The sequence below is a fragment of the Equus przewalskii genome, chromosome 1, assembly GCF_037783145.1.
Source record: "Equus przewalskii isolate Varuska chromosome 1, EquPr2, whole genome shotgun sequence".
Classification (NCBI taxonomy): Eukaryota; Metazoa; Chordata; class Mammalia; order Perissodactyla; family Equidae; genus Equus; species Equus przewalskii.
Window position 1 is genome coordinate 130,335,983 of NC_091831.1, and position 23,945 is coordinate 130,359,927.

General features: G+C 34.3%; 1 protein-coding gene across 6 annotated transcripts in view; it reads left to right on the forward strand.

The window, feature by feature from the left end:
• VPS13C (vacuolar protein sorting 13 homolog C) overlaps window positions 1–23,945 on the forward strand; it is a 171,051-nt gene that overhangs the window by 106,547 nt on the left and 40,559 nt on the right. For all 6 annotated transcript variants that reach the window (XR_011540996.1, XR_011540992.1, XR_011540995.1 and 3 more), the window contains 17 exons: window positions 15–127; window positions 2,897–3,066; window positions 4,322–4,569; window positions 6,283–6,512; window positions 7,984–8,076; window positions 10,850–11,215; window positions 11,524–11,610; window positions 13,139–13,294; window positions 13,457–13,721; window positions 14,346–14,506; window positions 15,463–15,584; window positions 16,081–16,375; window positions 17,939–18,328; window positions 19,885–19,989; window positions 20,705–20,869; window positions 22,430–22,558; window positions 22,828–22,961. Coding sequence is in view for 3 of the 6 variants with exons in the window: in XM_070623506.1 (XP_070479607.1) it covers window positions 15–127; window positions 2,897–3,066; window positions 4,322–4,569; window positions 6,283–6,512; window positions 7,984–8,076; window positions 10,850–11,215; window positions 11,524–11,610; window positions 13,139–13,294; window positions 13,457–13,721; window positions 14,346–14,506; window positions 15,463–15,584; window positions 16,081–16,375; window positions 17,939–18,328; window positions 19,885–19,989; window positions 20,705–20,869; window positions 22,430–22,558; window positions 22,828–22,961 (3,229 nt within the window). In the remaining 3 variants the exon portion in view is untranslated. The remainder of the gene's footprint in view (window positions 1–14; window positions 128–2,896; window positions 3,067–4,321; window positions 4,570–6,282; window positions 6,513–7,983; window positions 8,077–10,849; window positions 11,216–11,523; window positions 11,611–13,138; window positions 13,295–13,456; window positions 13,722–14,345; window positions 14,507–15,462; window positions 15,585–16,080; window positions 16,376–17,938; window positions 18,329–19,884; window positions 19,990–20,704; window positions 20,870–22,429; window positions 22,559–22,827; window positions 22,962–23,945) is intronic.

Here is a 23,945-nt window from a genome sequence, read left to right on the forward strand (position 1 = left end):
GCTTGAACCATCAGCACAAGAAGATTTGCCAGACTCAGAGCTTTCTGTAGACCAGAATGTTACTCTGCAATTTGACTTTCACTTTGAATCTCTTTCCATTGTCCTTTATAACAATGATGTCAACCAGGTATGTAGTAAATTTCTGTATTTAGAAATAAAGCCTTAGCTCTTGATATTCAGTTTTAGAATAGTGGCATTTTTTGATGTGACTATTCATTAAAAAAATAATTTGTCTATTAAATTATTTGGCCTACAGAATATGCATTGGTCTTTGCTCTCTGTCTTTACTTTGTTAGTGTTTCTAATCTTACTATGCTAAGGAAAAGTTTTTACTTTTTTTCAAGTAACATCAGCACTGGAGCACTTAGATCCATTTCTACTAGAAGAATTATATATATGAATAATTATATGTACAGTTTTATTACATACTAGATATATATGCATATAGAACTTTTTAAGGAGAATAATTTAGTAGTGGCTTTGGAACCTTAGAGGACTATTTTAAAATTCATGATTATCCATTATGTAGAAGCATTAATTATGTTTCTACTGAATAATTTGATATGTAGTAGATAAGTGTTAAATATACTGATGAATAAATTGAAGAACCAAAGTCTAGTGCCATAATAATTTGAACTAAATAATGCATCTGCTATTTTAGAAAGCCATTTTTTATTATGTAGATAGTATCTTTTAATAAATATTTTTGATTATATCAATTAATTGTCGTATCATAGTACTCATAATACATGTCATATGATAATACCCATAATCAATGAAGACTATGGGTATTATATCTGTTGTTAATGTCCATTTATATGTTATCTTACATTTCATATTGTTTTCTAAAAATTATACAATATTCATACGTTGTTACTGTTGAGCCTTGGGCTAGTATCTGTCGTTTATGTAATGAACTGTCTTAATTTTTAATGTTTCATGTTAATGAAAAAGATCAGAAAATGACCTTATGGAAAATGAACAGTTAAGTGTTTTGTTCATTTCTCTTAAGGTATCATCATTCTCCCTAGCCTTAGAATCTCAGTGTCTTCTTTACTTCCTTCTTTGTTGGCTTTCTTTATTCGTTTAGACGCTGAATACTGTCAGTTTTTTCTTGGAGTGAACATTTGTTTTTCCTGTCGATTCTCACTGCCGCTTTATTTGAAACTTCTTAGTTCACACTTATGGTACTGCAATGACTTCCTTGTTTGTTGCTCTTTTCCCTTTCATCCGTCCTAGACATTGGCATGAGTTGTGTTTCCTAAATGAATCTTACGTAGCCATTTGCAACTTCCCATTCTAATTAAAGAACATTGTGTTCTGTGAGTTTTACCTTATTAAAAAAAAGTGTTTAGTGGCCCCAAATAGTCTATATCAGTAGTTATATCACCAACACTAGTATATTGTGGTCAGTAGATGTGTCACAGGTTATTTCAATTAATAGTTCAGGTCATAAGTTTGTGAATTATTTACATTTTTATAAATTAAAGGCATTCCAAGTTTGCCAGTAATAATGTCATTCTGACCCACTGGAATGTGATGTACTCTCTTGAGTGAGAGAAGATGTGGAGTTATAACCAGTGTGCCAAGAATTACACATCACTAGTACCCCTTATATCAATGCTAAGGTCTGTGGGGAGCAATTAGGATTGATGTTCTTTACTTCCCTGAAGATTTGTTTTTTTGTTGATTGGTTGAGGTTTGTTCTATTAAAGTCTAGGCATACCTATAGAATTTGGAGCTATGTATTATGATGGAATAAAGATTGACGTCCTTTTTCCTATAAATAAAAGTTTAAATTTTTAGTTTAGAATTTGAGACCTTGATTAGGCCTCTCTATTACTTTCTAGCCCTCATTCCCTACCATTCTTTAATTGGAATATTCAGGCCTAAGCAGCCTGTACCTCTAGCCCTCAGAGCATCTTGAATTGTCTGCTTGTGTTTTTCCCCATCTATAATATTTTCTGCCGCCTCTTAGCCTATCTTATCTCACTTAGTTTCCAAGGCTGAATTAAGTTCTCACCTTCTTCATGAATTTTCCCAATGCACAATGATCTCTCTGACCCTCTGAGCTTTTGCTATTTATATTCTTTACCTAATCACCTAATATCCTTTGTGGAATATGGAAGGATATAAGTATGAATTATAAATAAATGACTATGTCGTTTTTGATTATTTACAACTTATAGCATCTCCTTGTGATGTTCCTTGTAATGTATTTCTGTTTTATTTTCTCAATTGGGGTATAAGCTCACTGAGATCACCTGCCATGCCTTGTCCTTTCTCATAAACCCCGTAGTTCCTATCACAGCGTTTTTTACAGAAGAGCTCATTAAATATTTATTGTTTGACAAAAATATTTCCTGATTATTTTTATTTACATTGAACTGTAAATCACATAATTTTTATTTTTTTGAGGAAGATTAGCCCTGAGCTACCATCTGCTGCCAATCCTCCTCTTTTTGCTGAGGAAGACTGGCCCTGAGCTAACATCCGTGCCCATCTTCCTCTACTTTATATGTGGGACGCCTACCATACCACAGCATGTCTTTTGCCAAGCAGTGCCATGTCCACATCCAGGATCCAAACTGGCGAACTCCAGGCCGCTGAAGCGGAATGTGCAAACTTAACCACTGTGCCACTGGGCCAGCCCTCACATAAATTTTTGTATACTAACCATTGTTGAATATCAGCACATACACATATGTATTTATATGTATGTATATATACACTCACAGATATATGTATTATTCTCTGTTTCATTTTTGTGTTTTAGCACTCATGCTTTTAAAATTTGTGTTAGCAATTTGCCTTTAATTTCTGAGCTAAGAAGTATGTTTAGAAGTAATTAATATTTAAAGATACTTGATTCTTTTGCTTGAAAAATGTACCACAGGAATCCAAACTTGCATTTCATAATGACAACTTCCGGCTTGGAGAACTCAGACTACATCTTATGGCCTCCGCAGGGAAGATGTTTAAGGATGGCTCAATGAATGTTAGCATTAAACTTAAGACATGCACCCTTGATGATCTCAGAGAAGGCATTGAGAGAGCAACATCAAGGTTTGTCATCTCTGAACTTGCTGTACATTGTTCAAGATCGACATTGCACCTGGCATTGCTGCCAGGTGTTGATTGCTGGGCTTGGGATTATCAAAAGAGGTCTTTGGTCATATTTCAGTTTGCAGTGCATCAAGAAGAAGTGCTAATTTCAGATTCAATTACTTTGAAGTTTGAATTAAAGGGAAGTTTCATAATAAAATGGAATACTCTTAAAAGCAGGAACTAAGAGAATGTAAGAATGTTAATAGTTAAATCCATATGGGGTGGTTTGTTGGTAATATATTTTTCTAAATTGTCCCCAATAGGCAGAATTTTTTAAAAAAATAGCCTGAAAGTTGTAGGTCTTTCCTTTGTCTTATTTATTTTGTCTGTATATTTTAAAACGTTCTGTGAAATTTCTTTCAAAGTTTTAATGGAAATGGAATCCCTAGCATTTTCACATTATCAACCCCTTTTGGAAAGATTAACCTAGATCAACCTACTATAAAGTGGGAAATCTGTAACTTCAAAAGCCTAATTGTATTTTTATTCCTTTCTCAAATAATGAGACACGTAATATTTCCATCCTTGATTTTTTTTTTGGAGAAAAACTATGCTGCTACCTAAACTTGAACTCTATTGAATACATACTGAATGCTTCTGAGCCTTTTGTTTTTCTAAGAGATGAAAAATGAGGAAAGAGTGCTATGATGCAACCGGTTTTTCTGGTTTGCAAATCTGTGCTTGAGGTAGTCCTCCACAGCTCTCTAGGCAGGGGTGATAAGGGCCATGTTTGGTAGCCTGCTCTTTCCAGCACATGTGATGATGTGTCAGAACTATCATTGCAGACACTTAATAAACAGTGGCTGATTTGAATCGCATTAAATACTTTTGGACTCAAATTATATAAGATGATCTTTGGAGATATATTCTCAGAGAGGTTTTATATCATAAAATAACGTAAAGAGGTTGTCTTCTAAATTTTACAGGACCACATTAATGTGTTGTTTTAATTGCTGAAATTCCTTTCAGCTGTCCTTGATTTTTTTTGTATTGCATTATAATTATAAAATATTCTGTAATTGTTTAATAATATATATTTGCTGTGGAGATTAGGAGACCATAGCTAATTAGACTCCAGTTAACATTGACCTGTTTTCTATTCAGATTAGAAACTGAAAGGTGAAAGAAAGGTTATTAACATGTATAGGAAATTTTTCATTTTTAAAAATTATTTTAGCAGGAATAAAATAATGAATGCGTATATTTTTTTCAGAATGATTGATAGGAAGAATGACCAAGATAACAACAGTTCTATGATCGATATAAGTTACAAACAAGGCAAAAATGGAAGTCATATTGATGCTGTTCTTGACAAGCTGTATATATGTGCCAGTGTGGAATTTCTGATGACTGTGGCAGATTTCTTTATCAAAGCTGTGTCTCAGAGTCCAGAAAATATGGCAAAAGAAGCACAGATTCCACTACGACAGACTGCCACAGCAAAACTCAGGATAGACAAAGGTTAGCAGAATTTATCTGTCATAGATGACGACTTATACATTTTAACAAAAATTGCAAACAAGAAATAAGAGAAATGGAGAATGAAGAATGTAAAATTACTCTTTGAAGTTTAAACATATTCTGTAGAAAAACTTTAGTAAGCATAGATTTTTAAGAAAGGAGTAGAGTAGAAATATATATTGAATTAGGGGCCAGGAAGCCTCTGCTCTTGTTCCAACTCTGCCATTAACATTTCTTTACTCATCCAGCAATAGAGAGAGTTAATCTGGGTCTGTGGTTGGCAGCCTGTTTTATAGAAGGGGAATCTTTAATTCAAAGAAAATATTTTTAAGAATTATGGCATATTGAAGAAGAATTGAACAGATAAAAGCAGAATATAAGGGTATTGCAGGACCCAGCATGACATCCCTGAACATTGCTTTGGACTCATTAAACTCAGTGGACGGTTTGCAAATGTTTGGTCTTGGTGTATGCTGAAGCCACTTCCCTGCTCTGTAAATTGTTTATTCAAGCATTACCAAATAGGTCAGTGATTTTCTTTAAGTCATAATGGTCCAGGGCCATTTTTCTATCTAATGTATGACTCAGCAAGATTGGAAAACTACAATTTACTGGCAAGGTCAGAATTTTATTTTTCCATTTACCTTTCTTAAACAGTAATCATATATGATATCTCTGTATTCATATATACATTTAATGTATTTATACTGCAGATTGTATGACATTGACTGTGTACTTTATGTGAAATCAAAATGTCGGCGAAAATAGTCCATAACCAATCTATAAATCAAAACTGGGGTGAGTTTATTATGAGCCAGATTTGAGGACAACATACCCCAGGAGAGTCCTTCCACAAAGGAATGGAGCACTCTAAAGAAGTGGGGGTGTACAGAGTACTTACATACAGTTAAAGAGCATGTATCACATATGATTGAAATGTCCCTTTTACGATAGTCACAAGATTACCCTGTCGGCACAGCAATTGATGGACACAGCAGGTAGCAGATCTGTTGCCTTGCACTGGGTGGTTACAGGGTGAGCACAGCAATCAATTCCTAGTCTAGGGAGAGATGCTTATCCTTAAGGAAATGCCAATGTGGGGGAAGTTGCACCTTTATCTTAAGGACATTTGTCCTTGTCTTTGGGACATAGCAAATGCTTAAAGCAGATGTACAATGCATGCTCAGCGGCCACATCAGGTCCTTTTGGAAAAAACAAGGTTAGGTCAAATTAGTTTTACACTAAATGGCTTCCTCATATACGCCAGTATATCCTATTGCTTGCCATCTGTTTATCAAAAGTAAGCAAATGATAATGCTTTGTCTTCTTTATCAGGGTCTCTTATCCTCTTCCTGATATTCCACTCTCCTGTTTCCCCTCTTTGCCCCTACAGCATAACATAATACACACTCATGTGTATATGTGTGCTCACACCTTAATTCTGACAAAAAACTTCAAAACAAGCTTATTCCTGGTAGGTCAAAGTGGGAATGATCTTCTTATGACAGGGATTGGATTGCATTATCCTGCACAATCAGCATTTGTTTAATAATCAATTATCATTAATGTCAGTCATATATTGATATTGTTAATGTCACCATGTCCATTGGAGCAGAATATTAGAAACAACTTAGCAATGTGTAGATAACATGTACTCAGGTGCCAAGATTTACTTTACTACAACTTTTTTTGTTCCTATTTTTGTTTCTTCAGATGACTCTTTAAAGCCAAATATGACTTTAAAGGCCATGATTACAGATCCGGAAGTGGTGTTTGTTGCCAGCCTGACAAAGGCTGATGCTCCTGCTCTGACAGCCTCATTCCAGTGTGACCTCTCTCTGTCAACATCCAAACTTGAACAGATGATGGAAGCTTCTGTGAGAGATCTTAAAGTGCTCGCTTGCCCTTTTCTCAGAGAAAAGAGGGGAAAAAACATTACCACAGTAAGAATTACGTTAAATCCTAAGCATGGATTGAAGAATGGCAGAAATGGTTTGTTCATTGAATCCTAGAATGTGAGAGCTCTGTAGGGCTTTAGCAATTGGAATGTGAGAACTCTGTAGGACTTTAGAAATTATTTACTACAAACTTGAGATTTTACAGATAAGGATATTGAGTTCCAAAGATGTTAAATGATTTAGCCATTGCTGTTAGAGACAGAACTGGGGACTACCTCCAGACTGGTTTTCTTTTCATTGTATCATCTTCTGTTGAATAGTATTTGAATTTTAGTACAAATAAACATTCCTTTTCAGCTGTTTCTTTTGTTCACCACAATATATCCAATGAATGAATGAATGAGTATTAAAATCTTTAAGCTTAGAATGAAAAAATTCAGTTAGAGTCATGTGACCAAGAGAGATTGTGTTTTACTGTATTAAAAGTTAACTTCAATTATGTTTCCACATTATAGTTGAAAAATATGATTTTAATTAATTTAATTACATACCAGTTATTTTTTAATATTAAATTGATAACTTTATCATTTATTTTATTTTATATTTGTTTATTTAAAGAGGATCATTTTCTTATGTGACTCATTTGCAGTGTTATTTTAAATTAAAAAAAATTTGTGGGCAAAATGACTTTCATAAAGAAATGCAGTGCTAGGCTTAATGTGTACTTTATCATGAAGCGTTCTTTAGTGGGATCATCTTCTTTTGACGTGCCGCAGAAAGCTTGTGTTAATCACTTTGTTAAAAGCTCATCCTAATTTTTGAAAAAAGTTATGCAGTACTAATTCCCCCATTCAATTCAGGTGCAAGATTATTTTATTTCTTTCATAATATATAAGAATGTAGGCTTCATAGAAGAAATCATTGAGTTTGAAGATTTGAAATTTATTCTGATAAGGACCTTATATGATATTCAAGACTGACTTGTTTAGTCATCTGGAAACTGTTCATTTTCCTACCTTACCATAGTCTTTTTTTAAAGTGTTAACAGAACTGTTTGTTTAAAATAAACAATAAGTGATTTAGCTGTCATAAAAATTATAATAAATACCAATTTCGTTTTCTTGTGTACCTGTTTGCAAATGTAAGACCTTAACCATATTCTTCATTTCATTTTTATACATATCTTAGAAGTATGTTTTAAGAGGGCATCCTTTAAAAGATATTTTAGCAAAGGAAACATTTTAAACTTCTAATAGTAAATGTGCATCATTACTTAAGAATTTGGCATAAAGGAATTGATCAGAACTGCTTAAAGTCCTTTCACAATGTTCACAGACTTAGTTAAAAAGAGCCCTCACAAGAGGGTCTCAGCTAATTTAATTTGCCTTTTTGATTTTAGTGGTAGGCTGTAGTTAAAGATCTCAGATTGAGGAAGACATGTTCTGGTAAGTGTGTATTACATATATATAACAGATCTATTACTAAGAAAATGTGAATTTCATTTATTTGTTTCTAGGTCTTACAGCCCTGTTCTTTATTTATGGAAAAATGTACATGGGCTTCAGGAAAACAAAATATAAATATTATTGTTGAAGAATTTATAATTAAGGTTAGTGCCTATCATAATATTTGGGTGAAAATTAATTCTTATTTTTCTAGTGATATCTTTTGATGTCTTTCATATCTAGAACATTATGCTAGTCACATATTCAGTAATCAATACATACCTCTAACATTAAAATACATTTTTCTGGGACTGGCCTGGTGGCATAGTGGTTAAGTCTGCGCTCTCCACTTCAGCAGCCCGGGGTTTGCACGTTCAGATCCTGGGCATGGACCTACACACCATTCATCAAGCTGTGCTGTGACAGCATCCCACATACAAAATAGAAGACGATTGGCACAGGTGTTAGCTCAGTGACAGTCTTCCTCAAGCAAAATGAGGAAGATTGGCAACAGATGTTAGCTCAGGGCCAATCTTCCTTACAAAAAAAAAAAACCAAAAATACAACACCATCTTTAATGCAAATGTTTCTCTTTTCTTTTGAAGGAGTGCTTTTAAATATCTACAAATGATCTGAATAGTTTTTATCTATTATATTTGCACATGTGTGTTGTGGAGATTGGGTTTAAGGGGAGAGTAGAGATGGAGTAGGAAGAGAAGGGAAGGAAGGATGAAAAAAGGAGGTGACTGTTATTTTATTTGTAGTAAGTTATTTTTAGGCTTTTATTTGAGGTGTAAATTTGAATTTAATAATTATGTGATTAAATATTTTATGTGGCTTATAAAATATTTGTAATGACAGATGTATGCTAGAAATAAATTAAGATTTACTTTTTTTTTTTTTAAGATTGGCACCTGAGCTAACATCTGTTGCCAATCCTCTTTTTTTTCCCCCTTCTTCTTCTCTGCAAAGTCCCCCAGTACATAATTGTATATTCTAGTTTTAGGTCCTTCTGATTGTGCTATGTGGGATCCTGCCTCAGTATGGCTTGATGAGTGATGCCATGTCTGTGCCCAGGATCCAAACCAGTGAAACCCTGGGCCACTGAAACGGAATGCACAAACTTAACCACTCGGCCGTGGGGCTGGCCCCAAGATTTACTTCTTTTTATCTTACATTTGAAGCATTGAAAAAGCAGTCCTTCTTCTCCAGTGGCATTCATATTCTTTAAATATGACCTCAGGACCAGTTAGAAATGAAAGATAGAATCATCTCCAAAATCTATTTCTCTCTCTGTCCAAAGGACACAAAATTGAGGTGGTTAATACCACTTCTGATAGTAGCTTTACAATATAGGTAAATAACCAGTATTTTAAACCAAGGCTTAAACTAATCTCATTTGAATTACCATGTAAATAACAATGTATTTTTTTCTCAATATTTTAGAAGAGAGCCTTAGCTTGTATTTTGTTAATAGATTTGATTTTTTAAAGACAAAGTAGTAAATGGGGGAGAAAGTGCTTGTGTTTGCATGCGCTTTGTCTAAGACACTAGGTTAAGATGCTGAGGGGAATGTCTTTCCTTTTCTTTTTATATCAGTTTATTTATTTAGTCAACAAACATTTTTGAGGTCTTACTAGATATGAAAAATGTCCTGTACAAGGCATTGGGGATACATGATCTCAGCCTTCAAAAAACTTGATGTATGTGAGAGAAGGAAGAAAATCATTGATTCCAGCTTTCAGTGCAAGAGCACAGGCAAGGGGCCTCTAACTCAGACCAGGTGTCCAGGAAGGCTGTCTGGAAGTGGGGCTACTTTAACTGAATTTTGAAAATCTGATGGAGGTTTGATGGAGACAGAGGGGAAGAGTTACTCCAACACAACAGACAGTATGCACAAAGGCAGAGGTGTGAAAAATCCTTTAAGGACTTAGAAGGGTAATCTAATATGGCTAGAGAGAATGATGTGGTGGAGTTGTAGGATTGAGAGCACTAATTATGGGTAACATTAATAAGGCAAGGACTAAAAAAAAAGATTCAGTTGACAGTTAAGTTTGGGAAGCAATGCATACTAGATTGTTCTTTTGCTGATATAATCGTATCTCTTTAGCATACTAAACAAGTAAGGTTTATGAGAAGTGAACCATAAAGGAATCCACTTAACTTATTTAACCCAGTATTTCTCAGACTTTGGGAAGCCCTGGCCAGCTAACTAATGAGGCCTCAGATCACAAAGAGCTTTGTGTCCTAAGCTAAAGAGACTTTGAATTTTATCCTGAAAGTTATGGTAGGTTATTGAAGATTTTAAGCATAAGAATGACATGCCCAGATTTGGGTTTTAGAAAAATCGTGCTGGTAGAAGAGTGGAGGGTAGGCTGAGAGGGTGCTGACTGGACACTGAAGATACCATCAGTGTAGAACTAAGGCACAGTGATAGGAATCGGGAGATGAGCATAGATACTATCCAAAGACAATAAGAGGAGAACTTTCAGATCTTGGGGTAAGTGAACGGGGATCCATGATGATTCCTAAGCTTCCTGTTTCAATACGACAAATGAAAACTATGATGTATATCTTGATGATCATCACACACTTTGGTTTAATTAAATGCAGCTGGTTAAAAATGAGAAATTCAGTTACACTTCTGCATTTTTTCTGTTTACATAATACAATCTACTCTGAATTGATCAGTTTAACTTTAGGTTTGACAACTGACATGTAACCTTAGTTACTTAATTCCAGAGTAACCTGGACAGAAATCATTGTTATGAAGTTAGTTGACTTGACACATGATTTTGGGTGTTCTCTCTTGTTTTCCTTAGTTATGAATTTAATGTATTTAAAATTTTAATTAGTTACTTTTAAACTTTAGTGTTATGTATTCTTCTCATCTTGGAAAGAGTTTATTCTAAAAACTTTCTGCTTTCTTTTTTAAAGATTTCACCCATAATTCTTAATACTGTGATGACAATCATGGCTGCTCTGTCTCCAAAGACAAAAGAAGATGAATCCAAAGATACATCTAAGGAAACAGAAAATCTTTGGGGTGTAAAATCTATTAGTGATTATAATTCTTGGTTTCTTGGTGTCGATACGGCAACAGAAATAACAGAAAATTTCAAAGACATTGACCGTCCATTCATAGAAGAAAATTGTGCTGTTGTTGTAGAGTCAGTTCAAGTTACCTTAGAATGTGGCCTTGGGCATCGAACTGTACCTTTATTATTGGCAGAATCTAAATTTTCAGGAAATATTAAAAATTGGACTTCTCTGATGAGTGCTGCTGCTGACATGACACTAGAGGTATGACCGTATCATTTGGTACTTCCAGAGCCAACTTCTCAAAAGTACAATTGCAAAATTAAGTTGTGAGCTTTTCTTGTTTGTTCATGGTCACAGCAAATAGTTATGTGAAAAGATAATACAATCTAACATTTAATTTGTTGATCTATAGTATTTATTTGGTCATTATTTTTTAAAGATTCTTTTGCTAAATAATTTGTTTATGGTGATAAAGTAAGTGAGTAAAGGAAAATAGAAATAGTTTCCTGGTTATAGAAATATGAGTTAAAGTTGACAGACTCTTTTATGTAAATTCTGTGCCTTTGCAGGTTCACTATTACAATGAGGTCCATGCTGTTTGGGAGCCACTGATCGAGAGAGTGGAGGGGAAGAAACAATGGAATTTAAGGCTTGATGTAAGGAAACCATCACATATCTTTGTGTACAGGGACACAAAGCACATTCGTTTATATTTTTTGGTTCAGTGATTCTTAAGATGTGGTCTAGGATCCTTGAGGCCCTTTGAGGGGATCCATGGGATAAAAATTCTTCCCTTAGTAATGCTCAGACGTAATATATCATTTTTATTCTCCTTTTCTCATGAGCATACAGTGGAATTTTCCAGAGACTACATGATATTGCAACAGATTGAATGCAGAAGCAGAAATGAGAATCTACCTGTCTTCTTTTAAGACAGGCACTAAAGAAATTTGTAAATGCTTCTCTTCTCACTATATAAGTTATTATTCATTAAAAATTTATATTAACATGTAATTGTTATTTTTAAATGAATATTTTAAGTTTTCTCAGTTTTAGTTTCTAACAGAGTACGTATTGATAAATATAATCTACCTAAATGAAGCTATGTGGGATCCTCAATTTTTTTTTTTTGAGGAAGATAAGCCCTGAGCTAACTGCTGCCAATCCTCCACTTTTGCTGAGGAAGACTGACCCTGAGCTAACATCCGTGCTTGTCTTCCTCTACTTTATATGTGGGACGCCTACCACAGCATGGCTTGCCAAGCGGTGCCATGTCCGCACCTGGGATCTGAACCAGCGAACCCCAGGCCGCCAAAGTGGAAAGTGTGCGCTTAACCACTGCGCCAGCGGGCTGGCCCCCTTAATGTTTTTAAGAGACCAAAAAGTTTGAGAACTCCTATTCTAGTTTGTGAATTCTTTTGTCCTATCTCTTTATGGTACTTGTTGAGAACACTTCAAAATCCTTGGTACCAAAGCAGAGTTTTCTAGGTTAACAGGAACCTGAATTATATACCCTTAACAAAGTATCACAGTACTCCTCTCTTGGGCAGCCTGACTGAAGTGTGAGGCACAGAAGTTGACTCAGCAGATTCTTATTTTAAAGATGAGAAGTCATATACCCTTTGTCCCAATTTCCTCTCAGTAAAGTAGAAGTAATGTTTCTGACCTACCTGTCTCTGGCATTGGCAGGCTAACAAAGAATATTTTACAAGGCTTTTGAAATACTTTTGGAAGAAAAACTGTGATGGAATCTGATGGCTGGTTGAAAGCTTATCATATTACTTATTTATAGATGTTACTGGGTAAAAAGTAGAAGAAATTCCACATTACCTCCAATAAGTATCAATGTAGACCTCGGAGTCATCTTAGATTTCTTGTTCATCAACACATAATGACGATGTAGTGGGTAAATAGCTTGCTCTGGGGAAGATACCAGAGACAAATACTGTAGCTCACTTTGAATGCTTTCATGGCACCATTCTAAACGTTACCCCAGGCATTGACTACACACTGGAAGAAAGAATGCTGATCTGTGCTAAATCAAAGTGAAGCCCTGAATATTTTTGAAAATGAGGCTTTTTGAGTATCCTTAATATAAAGTGATGAGTTTAGGAGAATTTAACTCTATTGAGACTATTTTAATTGGCTAGTAACTTAAATTTGTTACGTTATTTATCCTCATAGGTAAAGAAGAACCCAGTCCAGGATAAAAGTTTGATGCCAGGAGATGATTTTGGTTTTATTCCTGAGCCACAAACAGCAGTTCATATTTCTTCAGGAGATACAATGAATATAACAATATCCAAAAGTTGTCTTAATGTTTTCAACAATTTAGCAAAGGTATGTTTGGCTTTTGCTTGGAATATTTCAAATGGAATTTTAAATTGAAACATATATGGAAACTAATCAAAATTAGTTTCTAAAAAATGTGTAGTTATAGTTTAACTTTTGAAAAATGTGCATTTTGCAAAAATTTTATTATAATATTGTGTTCCTTTTCAGGGTTTTTCAGAGGGCACTGCTTCTACTTTTGACTACTCTTTAAAAGACAGGGCTCCTTTTACAGTAAAAAATGCTCTAGGTGTTCCCGTTAAGGTACAGCCCAATCATAATCTCAGAGTAATGGGCTCCCCTGAGAAAAGTGGTATTTATGATGTTGATGCTGGTCAGAATTTGGAATTGGAATATGCCAGCGTGGAACCTTCACGTCAAGGAAAACTATCTATATTGAACCGTCAAGAAAGCTCCTTCTTCACTCTGACCATTGGTATGCTATATTTATTTTAGTTTAAGGGCATCTTTGGAATTGTTGGCATGGGCTTATTTTTGATAAAATATGAAAAGGATATTTTGCTGCAGATACCTTGGGAGATAAAATTTCTAAATAGTTGATAAACTCTTGTCTCTGGTTTTCACCCTCTAAACTTGAGAAAATTAAGCTTGATTAAGAATTACCTTAGAAAACTAGATTATTTCTATGCCCTGAAATAATGCAATATGTAGTATGCTTCAAAAAGGGTGGAAGTTCAATGAGGAGAGAAAATAACTATATTCAGAAGTCCTAAAATATTGACTGTTATCATCACCATTACAAAGAAGGTGCTGATTGCTATATAGTTGAAGAATAGGAACAAGTTGGATCTTGTTTGTTTTAATACATTCAAAACCCCAAGAGAAATTGTTTGGGGTGAAAAAAATTTGTAATAACTGGTTCCCTTTCTTTGTTAGTTTCTGTGCTTTAGAAAAGCATTTTGTGTAGTCATCATTTCTAGCCATGAAGGAAATAAATAAGAACTCTTGTTATTATTTCAAGGCACTGATGATTATTCTATATTACAGAAATATAGGTGAACTAATATATGGAGTGCTTCTCACTTATGCTTTGCCTTAGTACCTCATGGATATACAGAAGTTGGGAAAATCCCTGTTGCCAGACCTGGGCGGCAATTGTATAATGTCCGGAATCCCAATGCTACTCATTCTGACTCAGTCTTGGTACAAATTGATGCAACTGAAGGGAATAAAGTAATCACCATCCGCTCTCCTCTTCAGGTAATGCATTAAAGTGAATTGTATCCCTTTAAGTATATCAAGAAATATTAAATCATTTAGCTGAATATAGTAAAACTTTGTTAGGTCAGTACTGATTATTCAGAAATAAATACTAAGATTGAACTGGCTGCTATTTCCTGTCCACTTTGCTTTTGTACTATTCTTCATTTTAAATGTCTGATAAAGCAATCTCGTTAGTTTAAAGCCCATTTTTTTAGTCTCCTGGGTTTAAACTTAATGTTTGTCTATACCTTTAAAGATTCAAAATTGAGGAATATTATAATTATAGCTGGTTGTCAAATAGGATTACAGTCCACTCTCTTTGTGTATCACTTGGGATTGTATTTTTCAAGTATGAGTGAAGGGATATTGGAATGACCGCCCTCCCAAAAAGTTTAAGCATCTTAATCTGTATAAATATTTTCTTTTCTACCTTTAAGCCCCTATCCATTTTTCTTTTTCTGTGCATTATTACAGGTTTCAGTATATGGTCAGCAAAAGAACATACCTATAACATCAGATAGAAATGAAAGGATTTCAAATTTTGGCCATTGTTATCTCAGTTTTCTATTAGTTCCAGCCTATATCACATTGTAGTCAAGAACGAGCGTTGTACTGCTTTTCCTCACGTTTCCTTTGCTATTCTTTTCTGTTTAATCATTGGTGCATTGAGAAAAGGTTGTAATGGAGAAAATACTATGCTGAAATCTTCAAAGATTAATACATATTTGAAAGATAACATTATGTCCTAACAGTAAACATCAGCTTCTAATATGTAGAGCATGTGAATATCCTAATAATTTTCAACTGCCACTTAAAATTTTCAATAAACAATATAAACATCTTCCAATATTGGGCTTGAAAATTTCTAGATCTAAAAGTAAATGTGTACAGCTCACATTTTCCTTTTGACCTTCTGTCTTTTTAAACAACTTGTACGTCTTTTTATACAACAGATTAAAAACCATTTCTCTGTTGCATTCATCATTTATAAATTTGTTAAGAATGTTAAGCTGTTGGAGCGCATTGGAGTAGCCAGACCTGAAGAGGAGTTCCATGTTCCTTTAGATTCATATAGGTAGGTACTTCCTTGAATATACTAAGCTTTAAAAAGTTCATAATATATATTTTTAATTCTATGATTGCCTATATTCTAGAAAAAAATAACCTTATATTTTTATTATCTAAAGATATGTAAAAGACAGTTTTAAGACATGTATTTATAGAGAAATACATTTATATTATTACTAAATTTACCAGATGAAAATTTCTTGTTGTATATTTAATGTTTTAGAATTGTCCGAGACCTGTTTTTATTAAATTGCCTTTGTATTTGAAATGACTTTTTTAAGTTATCATTGTTTACAGAGTGTTTTTTTCCGGTAAGTTCCTCCATGAGTTAGCTACATGACTTTGGACAATTTTCTTAACCTTTCTTGGCCTTGATTTCCTCATCTGTAAAAATAGTAATAGTAGTACTTACCTTGTAGAATTATCAAGAAGATTTAATGAGATTCTTTTTCTTAAGTTCTCAATACAAACTTTTTTCCCCACTCTGTTTTCTTTTTCTGTAGATGTCAACTGTTTATTCAGCCGGCTGGCATCTTAGAGAATCAGTACAAAGAATCCACCACTTATATTTCCTGGAAGGAAGAACTTCACAGGAGCAGAGAAGTCAGATGCATGCTGCAGTGTCCATCAGTAGAAATCAACTTCTTACCTCTCATGGTCAATACGGTTGCTCTGCCTGATGAATTAACCTATATAAGTACACATGGGGAAGACTGGGATCCAGCTTACGTTATTCATCTTTATCCTACTCTCACTTTGAGGAATCTTCTCCCATATTCTCTAAGATATTTACTTGAGGTATGTCTGTTGTATTTTGTTTGACTTTTATTACTGCATGGAGTGAATTCTAGTTTTTTTAAATGGTCTGTTTAGTTGAGGTCAGTGTTTTATGTAGCATACTTGTAATGCTTTAATAATATTAATAATAGCAAAAACTGATACAGCATTTATGTGCCAACCACTGTACCCTGTGCTTTAATGTATTAACACATTTAATTCTTGCAATAACCTACTGATGAAGTAGATACTATTGTTAGACCCATTTTACAGATGAGGAAACTGAGTAACAGAGGGGTTAAGTGACAGATCCAAGATCACACAGATGATAAGTTGTAGAGCTGGACTTTGAACCGAGACAGTTTTGCTCCTTGCTCTGTACCACCAAACTCTGCTGTATCTGCTATAGATTAAGAACTATAATAATTTCTTAATTAAGTAAAACTCCATTAGCTAAAGGATAGAAAAAAGCCAGTGAGAAAATATTTCATCTTAATTTATTCTAATGTTAATTTTAAATTCAACATTATTATTTGGTCCAGGTTTCTATTGAACTTAAAACTAATTACTATTTATCTTAAGAAATAATGGGGTGCCGGCCCAGTGGTGCAGCAGTTAAGTTCGCACGTTCCGCTTCTCAGCGGCTGGGGGTTCGCCAGTTCAGATCCTGGGTGCGGACATGGCACTGCTTGGCACGCCAAGCTGTGGTAGGCATCCCCCATATAAAGTAGAGGAAGATGGGCACGGATGGTAGCTCAGGGCCAGGCTTCCTCAGCAAAAAAAAGAGGAGGACTGGCAGTAGTTAGCTCAGGGCTAATCTTCCTCAAAAAAAAAAAAAAAAAGAAATCATATCCATAACAAAAAAGAAATAATGGGAAACATTTTCTAGTATCAAGTATAATCAATATTTTTAAATTTCCACATGCCACAACCTTTTAAAATACAAAAGTCTGGAAAGCATTTGGAACCTAAATTCATTCTTTTCTTTATCTGACACTGAGCCATCCCTGATTTGTGGAGATGAAAATTAATTAAATGAATTAAATAGTATTTATGTAAGGAAGCTTTCAGTAAGGAAGTTTGATTTATTATGTTGCTATTATTTATTTTAAAAATAATTCCACTTACTTAGATAGTGTATCGGAATAGTTTAATATCACTTCCTTATTCTATATATGGGCACCATTAGGCATAGTATGTGAATAGAGGATGAAGCTGAAGCCCAGGTAATTATGTGGCTCATTTAATGACATAGCTGTTAATAGACAACAGCCAGGGTCCCTGAATGCAGCCCTTTGATTCTTGGCACAGATCTGACTTTTTCTCAAAACTTACAGCCATGGGCCTACTAATGGCCAAAAGGCAATTTCTGCCTGTGGCTGTGATACAGTGTTTTCTTTTTAGTCCTTAGTGATTATTGGACATTCATAATATGTAGTATGCTTCATAGTACTTCATTGAAGACTTATCAATTAATCTGAATCTGGTAGGTTATTTAACATTTATATGAAATATCCATATTGCTATTGCAGATGTTTTTAAAAAATCACTAAGCAAATTTAGTTTCTGTTTGTTTGTTTTTAGGGAACAGCAGAAACTCATGAGCTAGCGGAAGGCAGTGCTGCTGATGTTCTGCATTCGAGAATCAGTGGAGAAATAATGGAATTAGTTCTGATGAAATATCAGGGTAAAAATTGGAATGGACATTTCCGTATATGTGACACACTTCCCGAGTTCTTTCTTGTGTGTTTTTCTTCTGACTCTACAGAAGTAATGACACTCGACCTGTCAGTACATGTCAGGCGAATTGGCAGCCGGATGGTGCTGTCTGTCTTTAGTCCCTATTGGCTAATCAACAAGACTTCTCGGGTTCTCCAGTATCGTTCAGAAGATATTCATGTGAAACATCCAGCTGATTTCAGGGATATTATTTTATTCTCTTTCAAGAAGAAGAACATTTTTAGTAAAAATAAGGTATGTTTTTGTTGATATAACTAGTTAAAGTAGAGAAATTCATAATCTGGAAACTCTAGAGTCATTAGCCTTCCCTAAAACCATGCTTACCTATTTGCTGAGTGCCATTGGTATAAATTAGGTCCAAGAAGACTTTTAAGGCATATGTAATCAAGTGGGATCTTAGGAACTAACAACAGTTTCTTGAGGCTGAGTTACTCTTTCCTCCAGTGCCCCTAGAATTAATTCTGTTCTTGAAGTACTGTTAGGTTGAAAGCTTGATTTTATGTGGTTTGCCAGTGACTAAATGGCATTTCAAAAGAGGGAACAGTTGAATTTGGCTTATGTTAACTGAACCCGCCTGTGTCTGAAGCTCTAAGCCAGGCCTTTGAGAGAGAAACCTAAAGCTTGGGCCTAGTCCTTGATACTCTGGTACCTTCTTTCCTTTTCAGACTCATGTCTTGATACTACTTGCCATGCGCTTTCCCAAGTACTCACCTCTAGGCCTTTGTATATGGTGCATCCTCTTCCCCTACTCTTTCCCTGTCTGCCACATTGTTTCTGGTTATCTGCTGTTCATCCTTTGGCATTCTGCTTAGGCCTGACGTGTGAAGGATTTTCAACCCTCTAAAGTAGGGCTAGATATCACATCCATGTTCTCTTAGAGCAGTGGTTCTCAAATTTCAGTGTGCATTGGAATCACCTAGAGGGCTTTTAAAACAGATTGTTGGTTGTACCCCTATAGTTTGATTCAATAGGTCTGGGTAGAGTCTGAGAATTTGCATTTCTAACAGTTTTCCTGGTGAGGCTGATGGTACTGGTCCAGGAACCACACTTTGAGAACCACTGTCTTAGAGTGTTGATTAATACATGGTATTGTAATTACCTGTTTATGTGTCTGACCTCTGGTTATCCTAAGGCTTTTTTATAATGTAGTTGGGTGGGCGGAGGTTAATACAGGAGCACAGTTAGGTCTCTGCTCTAAAACTTTATCTAAATCCCATAGCCAGAAGTAAACTTTTTACTCTCTCACCTTCATAGCATTTTGTACCTGTTCTATGGCTCAGATCACATTGAGTCTTGCATCATAATTATTAGTATGTATTTCCTTTCTCTGTGTTTAGTTGGAAGCTCATTGAAGACAGGAACTGTGTTCTGTTGTCTTCCATTCTGCTTATCACAATGCCTTTCATTTAACATTTGCTGAATAATTGTAAAGGCATAAATTTATATGCTAAAACTTTAAGAATTTGTTAGCTTAATATCATAAGTCTAACACTGGAAAATATCATTTTATAATATAAATCTTTTTAAAACAGCAGAGGATCTTATTGGTATAGATCTTTAAAATCACTGTATTCATTGTATGGGTGAATGGAAACATCAGAGTTCTGCTTTGATTGTATTGGCCCTAGAGTTTCTGTGGTTCTGTTACCCATTTGCAATATGACTTTGATTGTATTTTTCTTTGTCCCATGATACTAAATAAACTTCTAGTTGTCTAGCAACTTTCCATCAAATAAAATTAATATAGCCTTTTAGGTTTCTTATATGATGGTATGTGTTCTCTGGTGTAGGTACAATTAAAAATTTCAACTAGTGCCTGGTCCAGTAGTTTTTCATTGGATACAGTGGGAAGTTATGGGTGTGTGAAGTGTCCTGCCAACAATATGGAATACCTGGTAAGATTCTGCTTGCTTCTTTACATTTGACTTCATTCATATTTTTTTCAGTTCAGTAAACTAGCTAGATCCTAAGGGGTACAGAAATTTGAATTCAAAGTATTATGTGAACGACTGTTATCTCTTTACAAATTTCTATGGCCATTAGTAGCAAAGTGAAACATGAATCTGTCAAAGTTTAAGATGGTGAGGTAAATCCATCCAAGTAAGCAACTTGATAAATATTAGTGTATACTAGAATCCTCATTCCGTACGACTCTGCCAAATGTTTCTTAAATCTGATGGTGAAAATGTGAATAATCTGATGCCAGTTTGCCTGTTTTATTACCACTTTGAAATTTTTATCTTATTTTGTTAACAGCAGAGAATAGGAAAGCAGCAAAACCTGAACCTCTGTACTAATTATAAAACAATCTATGTTTGAAATGTTAAAAAGTAAAGAATACAAATAAATTAAACCTGTTATTATAAGTTATCATTAGTTAAATTACTGATTGATAATTCTTGAATTGATTTCTGGTGCAGCCAAACTAAATAACCAAAACTTTTTTCTTAGAAGATCATCACTAGTGAAATATGGCTTATAGTAATTTATTTAAGAAATCTTATTTTAAAATATTTTAAGAAATCTGTTTATGAATGGGGTATGTGTGTGTATATTTCAGAGAGCCTGTGTAAAGTACTAGGAAATGATAAGTTTGTTTCCTTTCCAAAGGTTGGTGTTAGCATCAAAATGAGCAGTTTCAATCTTACTCGAATAGTTACTCTGACTCCCTTTTGTACCATTGCAAACAAGTCATCGTTAGAACTAGAAGTTGGTGAAATTGCATCTGATGGTTCAATGCCAACTAATAAGTGGAACTATATTGCTTCCTCAGAGGTAAAATTTTCCTTTCCTACAACTGGCTCCTAAAATGTACAAATAAATATAGACATATAAATAAGAGTTGCACGTACTTATCTCTTTGTCCTACTTCCTTTGCAACCATATTTGTGTGTTAAAATATGACAGCCAACTTTGAAGGACTTTTCTTTTGCATTGTAAGCATGTGTTAAAAAAAGAACAAAATTGTTGATAAATATTTACCACTAGCCCAGTCTAGACAGTTAACACTCATTTTCTGGTTCTTCATATATGTATAGAATGTGGATATGTACTGTGAAAAGTACATAAAGATAATATGCTATGTATTGTCTGAGTAGGCAAGATAATATCTCTGTATTCAAGGAGCATATAATCTTGGAGGGCTTAAGACTTGGATAAATTAACACATGGAGAAAAAGATAATGTGTGCCGTTATAGGTAGTTGTAGACTTTCTGAATAGATGAGCTGGAAGTTTTCTTGATAATTGATTAAAATTCAGCCCTTCACTTTATGGAGAAGAAAATTGAATCTCATACTTTTCTAAGGTCGGTAAAGTCTTGGAAGTTGAGATCATTGTGGTCTAGATTAAAAGGGAAAGTTTCGTAGAAGTGGTGGGATTTGAACTAAACTTCAGTAAGATTTGAGAAGATGAAGAGAATGAAGGAAAGGAGGGGAGAGGACATGTGCAAAGGCAAATAGCGTTAGTGGTTGCCTTTGCATGAGTTTTCAACCAAACCAGCTGACCTTAAGGATAGAATCATTCTTCTATATGTCTCAAAAAAAAAAAGATTCTAAAATTATTTCTAAAAATACTTAGCAAGATGCTTAAGAGGAAGGATTCCAATTACAATACAGACAAATTTAAAGTTCTAAGAGTCATGGGCTTTCCAAGGCATTTAGAATGATCTCTGTAGACTTGACAACAAATAAATGCTCATTATCTTCTTGTCTTTGATGTGGGTCTGATAACACTAGTATTTTTGTTCAGAAATGGAATTTACCCAATATTCTATAACAGAGGGACATTTTATATTTTATTAAGAACTAAAATCTCAGTTTTACAGATAAGAAAACTGAGGCTCAAAGAGATATATGATTGAAGATTAAACAGCTTAGGAAGATAGCGTCAGGACTTCCAGCAAGATCTGTGGTGTTCTCTCCTCTGCCTTCAATTGTCTTTCTGGTTACCTAGGATAAGATACTATGTGAAATAATTCATAGTGTATTAAGGAATTAAAATGGGATGTGCATAAAAGCAAATGTTATTAAGATTATAGTCTTTAAACATTCAAGATATTTGAGGCTTTCGTAATAAGTTCTTCAGTTTCTCACACTGTAATTATTCCATAAGTACATATAGACTAATATCTATATTCTTCTGATTGAGTTTCTTTGATTTCATAAATAGTCATTATAATGTCAGTAAACTTAGTATGAGATGTGGAGGGAATATTTTAAGAAACCTAGTAATAAATGGCTCATGATCAGTTTTAGAATTGAAAACTTAATTAGCCACTGTCTTATTTATACTACAGTATTGTTTTAAGACTGATTGTTAACTTTTCTATTTTCAGTGCCTTCCATTTTGGCCTGAAAATTTGTCAGGCAAACTTTGTGTGCGAGTGGTGGGCTGTGAGGGATCTTCCAAACCATTCTTTTATAACCGACAGGATAATGGCACTTTACTGAGCTTAGAAGATCTGGTAAGTTTTCATGTTTTAAAATAAAATGTCTTTGATTTTTAAAATTTGCTTTATTAAAACATGCTATAAAATCTACTGGTACTTATTTGAAGGTGCTAATATATCAATATATAGTGCCATGTATATATTTGTAAGAGATCAGAGCCCATGTGCTTTTCAGTAAGAACGTAAGAAAACGAACTTTTTCTGTCTACATAATTTATTGAAATTCCAAATGTAAGGTCAGGTTAAACCAGTACCTCAAACATGCTTTTTTTCCCCTACAATAGAACGGGGGTATCTTGGTGGATGTAAACACTGCTGAACATTCCACTGTCATAACCTTTTCTGATTACCATGAGGGATCTGCACCTGCTCTGATAATGAACCACACACCATGCGGCATCCTCACATATAAACAGAGGTATGAAAAAAAAGTGTTCATGGAAAGTCTGATTTGCTTTTACTGACCCACAATCCCTTCTAGGAAACACTTGGGGCTAGAAGTGTTTCACGTTCCAATTTCAGAAAGATAATATGGAACACATGCTGTTATTACTAATACCCTCAGCAGGTTTTGAGATAATACTCTAGTCAAACACGTTAATATTTTTGTAGCAAAACATGAATATTCATAGTAGGTGGGATAAATAAAAATTATTAGTAGTCTCACATCAGTTCAGATCAGGTTTTGCTGCCAAATGACCTTTGACACCAGACTTACAGAAAAATGTTTAGACTTTTGGAGCTTTTAAATTTCAGTATTGCATATATGGAATTGTGAACCTGTTTAAGCATTGTCTTTCTTTTGTAATCTGATAATGCTTGGTGAACCTCTTCCTATAAATCTATATCTAGTTTTTTTTTTTGGTAGGGATAGTAGAAGATTAAATGAGAGGACACGGAGTAGATGGTGGTGTTGAATGTATAGGACAGGATGATAGGAATTTCGTTGTGTTTGCCTGTGCTGTCATTTGGCTTGGATGATGCCATTATTTAATGATATAACAGATAATTTTAGACCCTTAAAATATGTAATATTGTATATTTCAAAGAATTATTATAAATCTGTAAGATGTTATTTTAAATAAATAATTCTATATATATAAATAACTTTAAAAGTACAGATTGGGATTGAAACCTAATTGGGTTACTTTTTTTTTTAAGTTCTCTGGAAAGTGTTTTGTATTATATGGACCAATACTTCTTAAACTTTAATGATCTATTTTAAGATCTCCTGGAAATCTTGTTAAAATGCAGATTCTGATTGAGTAGATTTTAGGTGGGGCCCAGGATTTTGCATTTCCAGCAAGCCCCTAAGTAATGCTGATGTTGCTGGTCCACAGACCGCACTTTGAGTAGCAATGATATGGATCCAATTTTTGGTGTTTTTTTCTGAGACTCATAT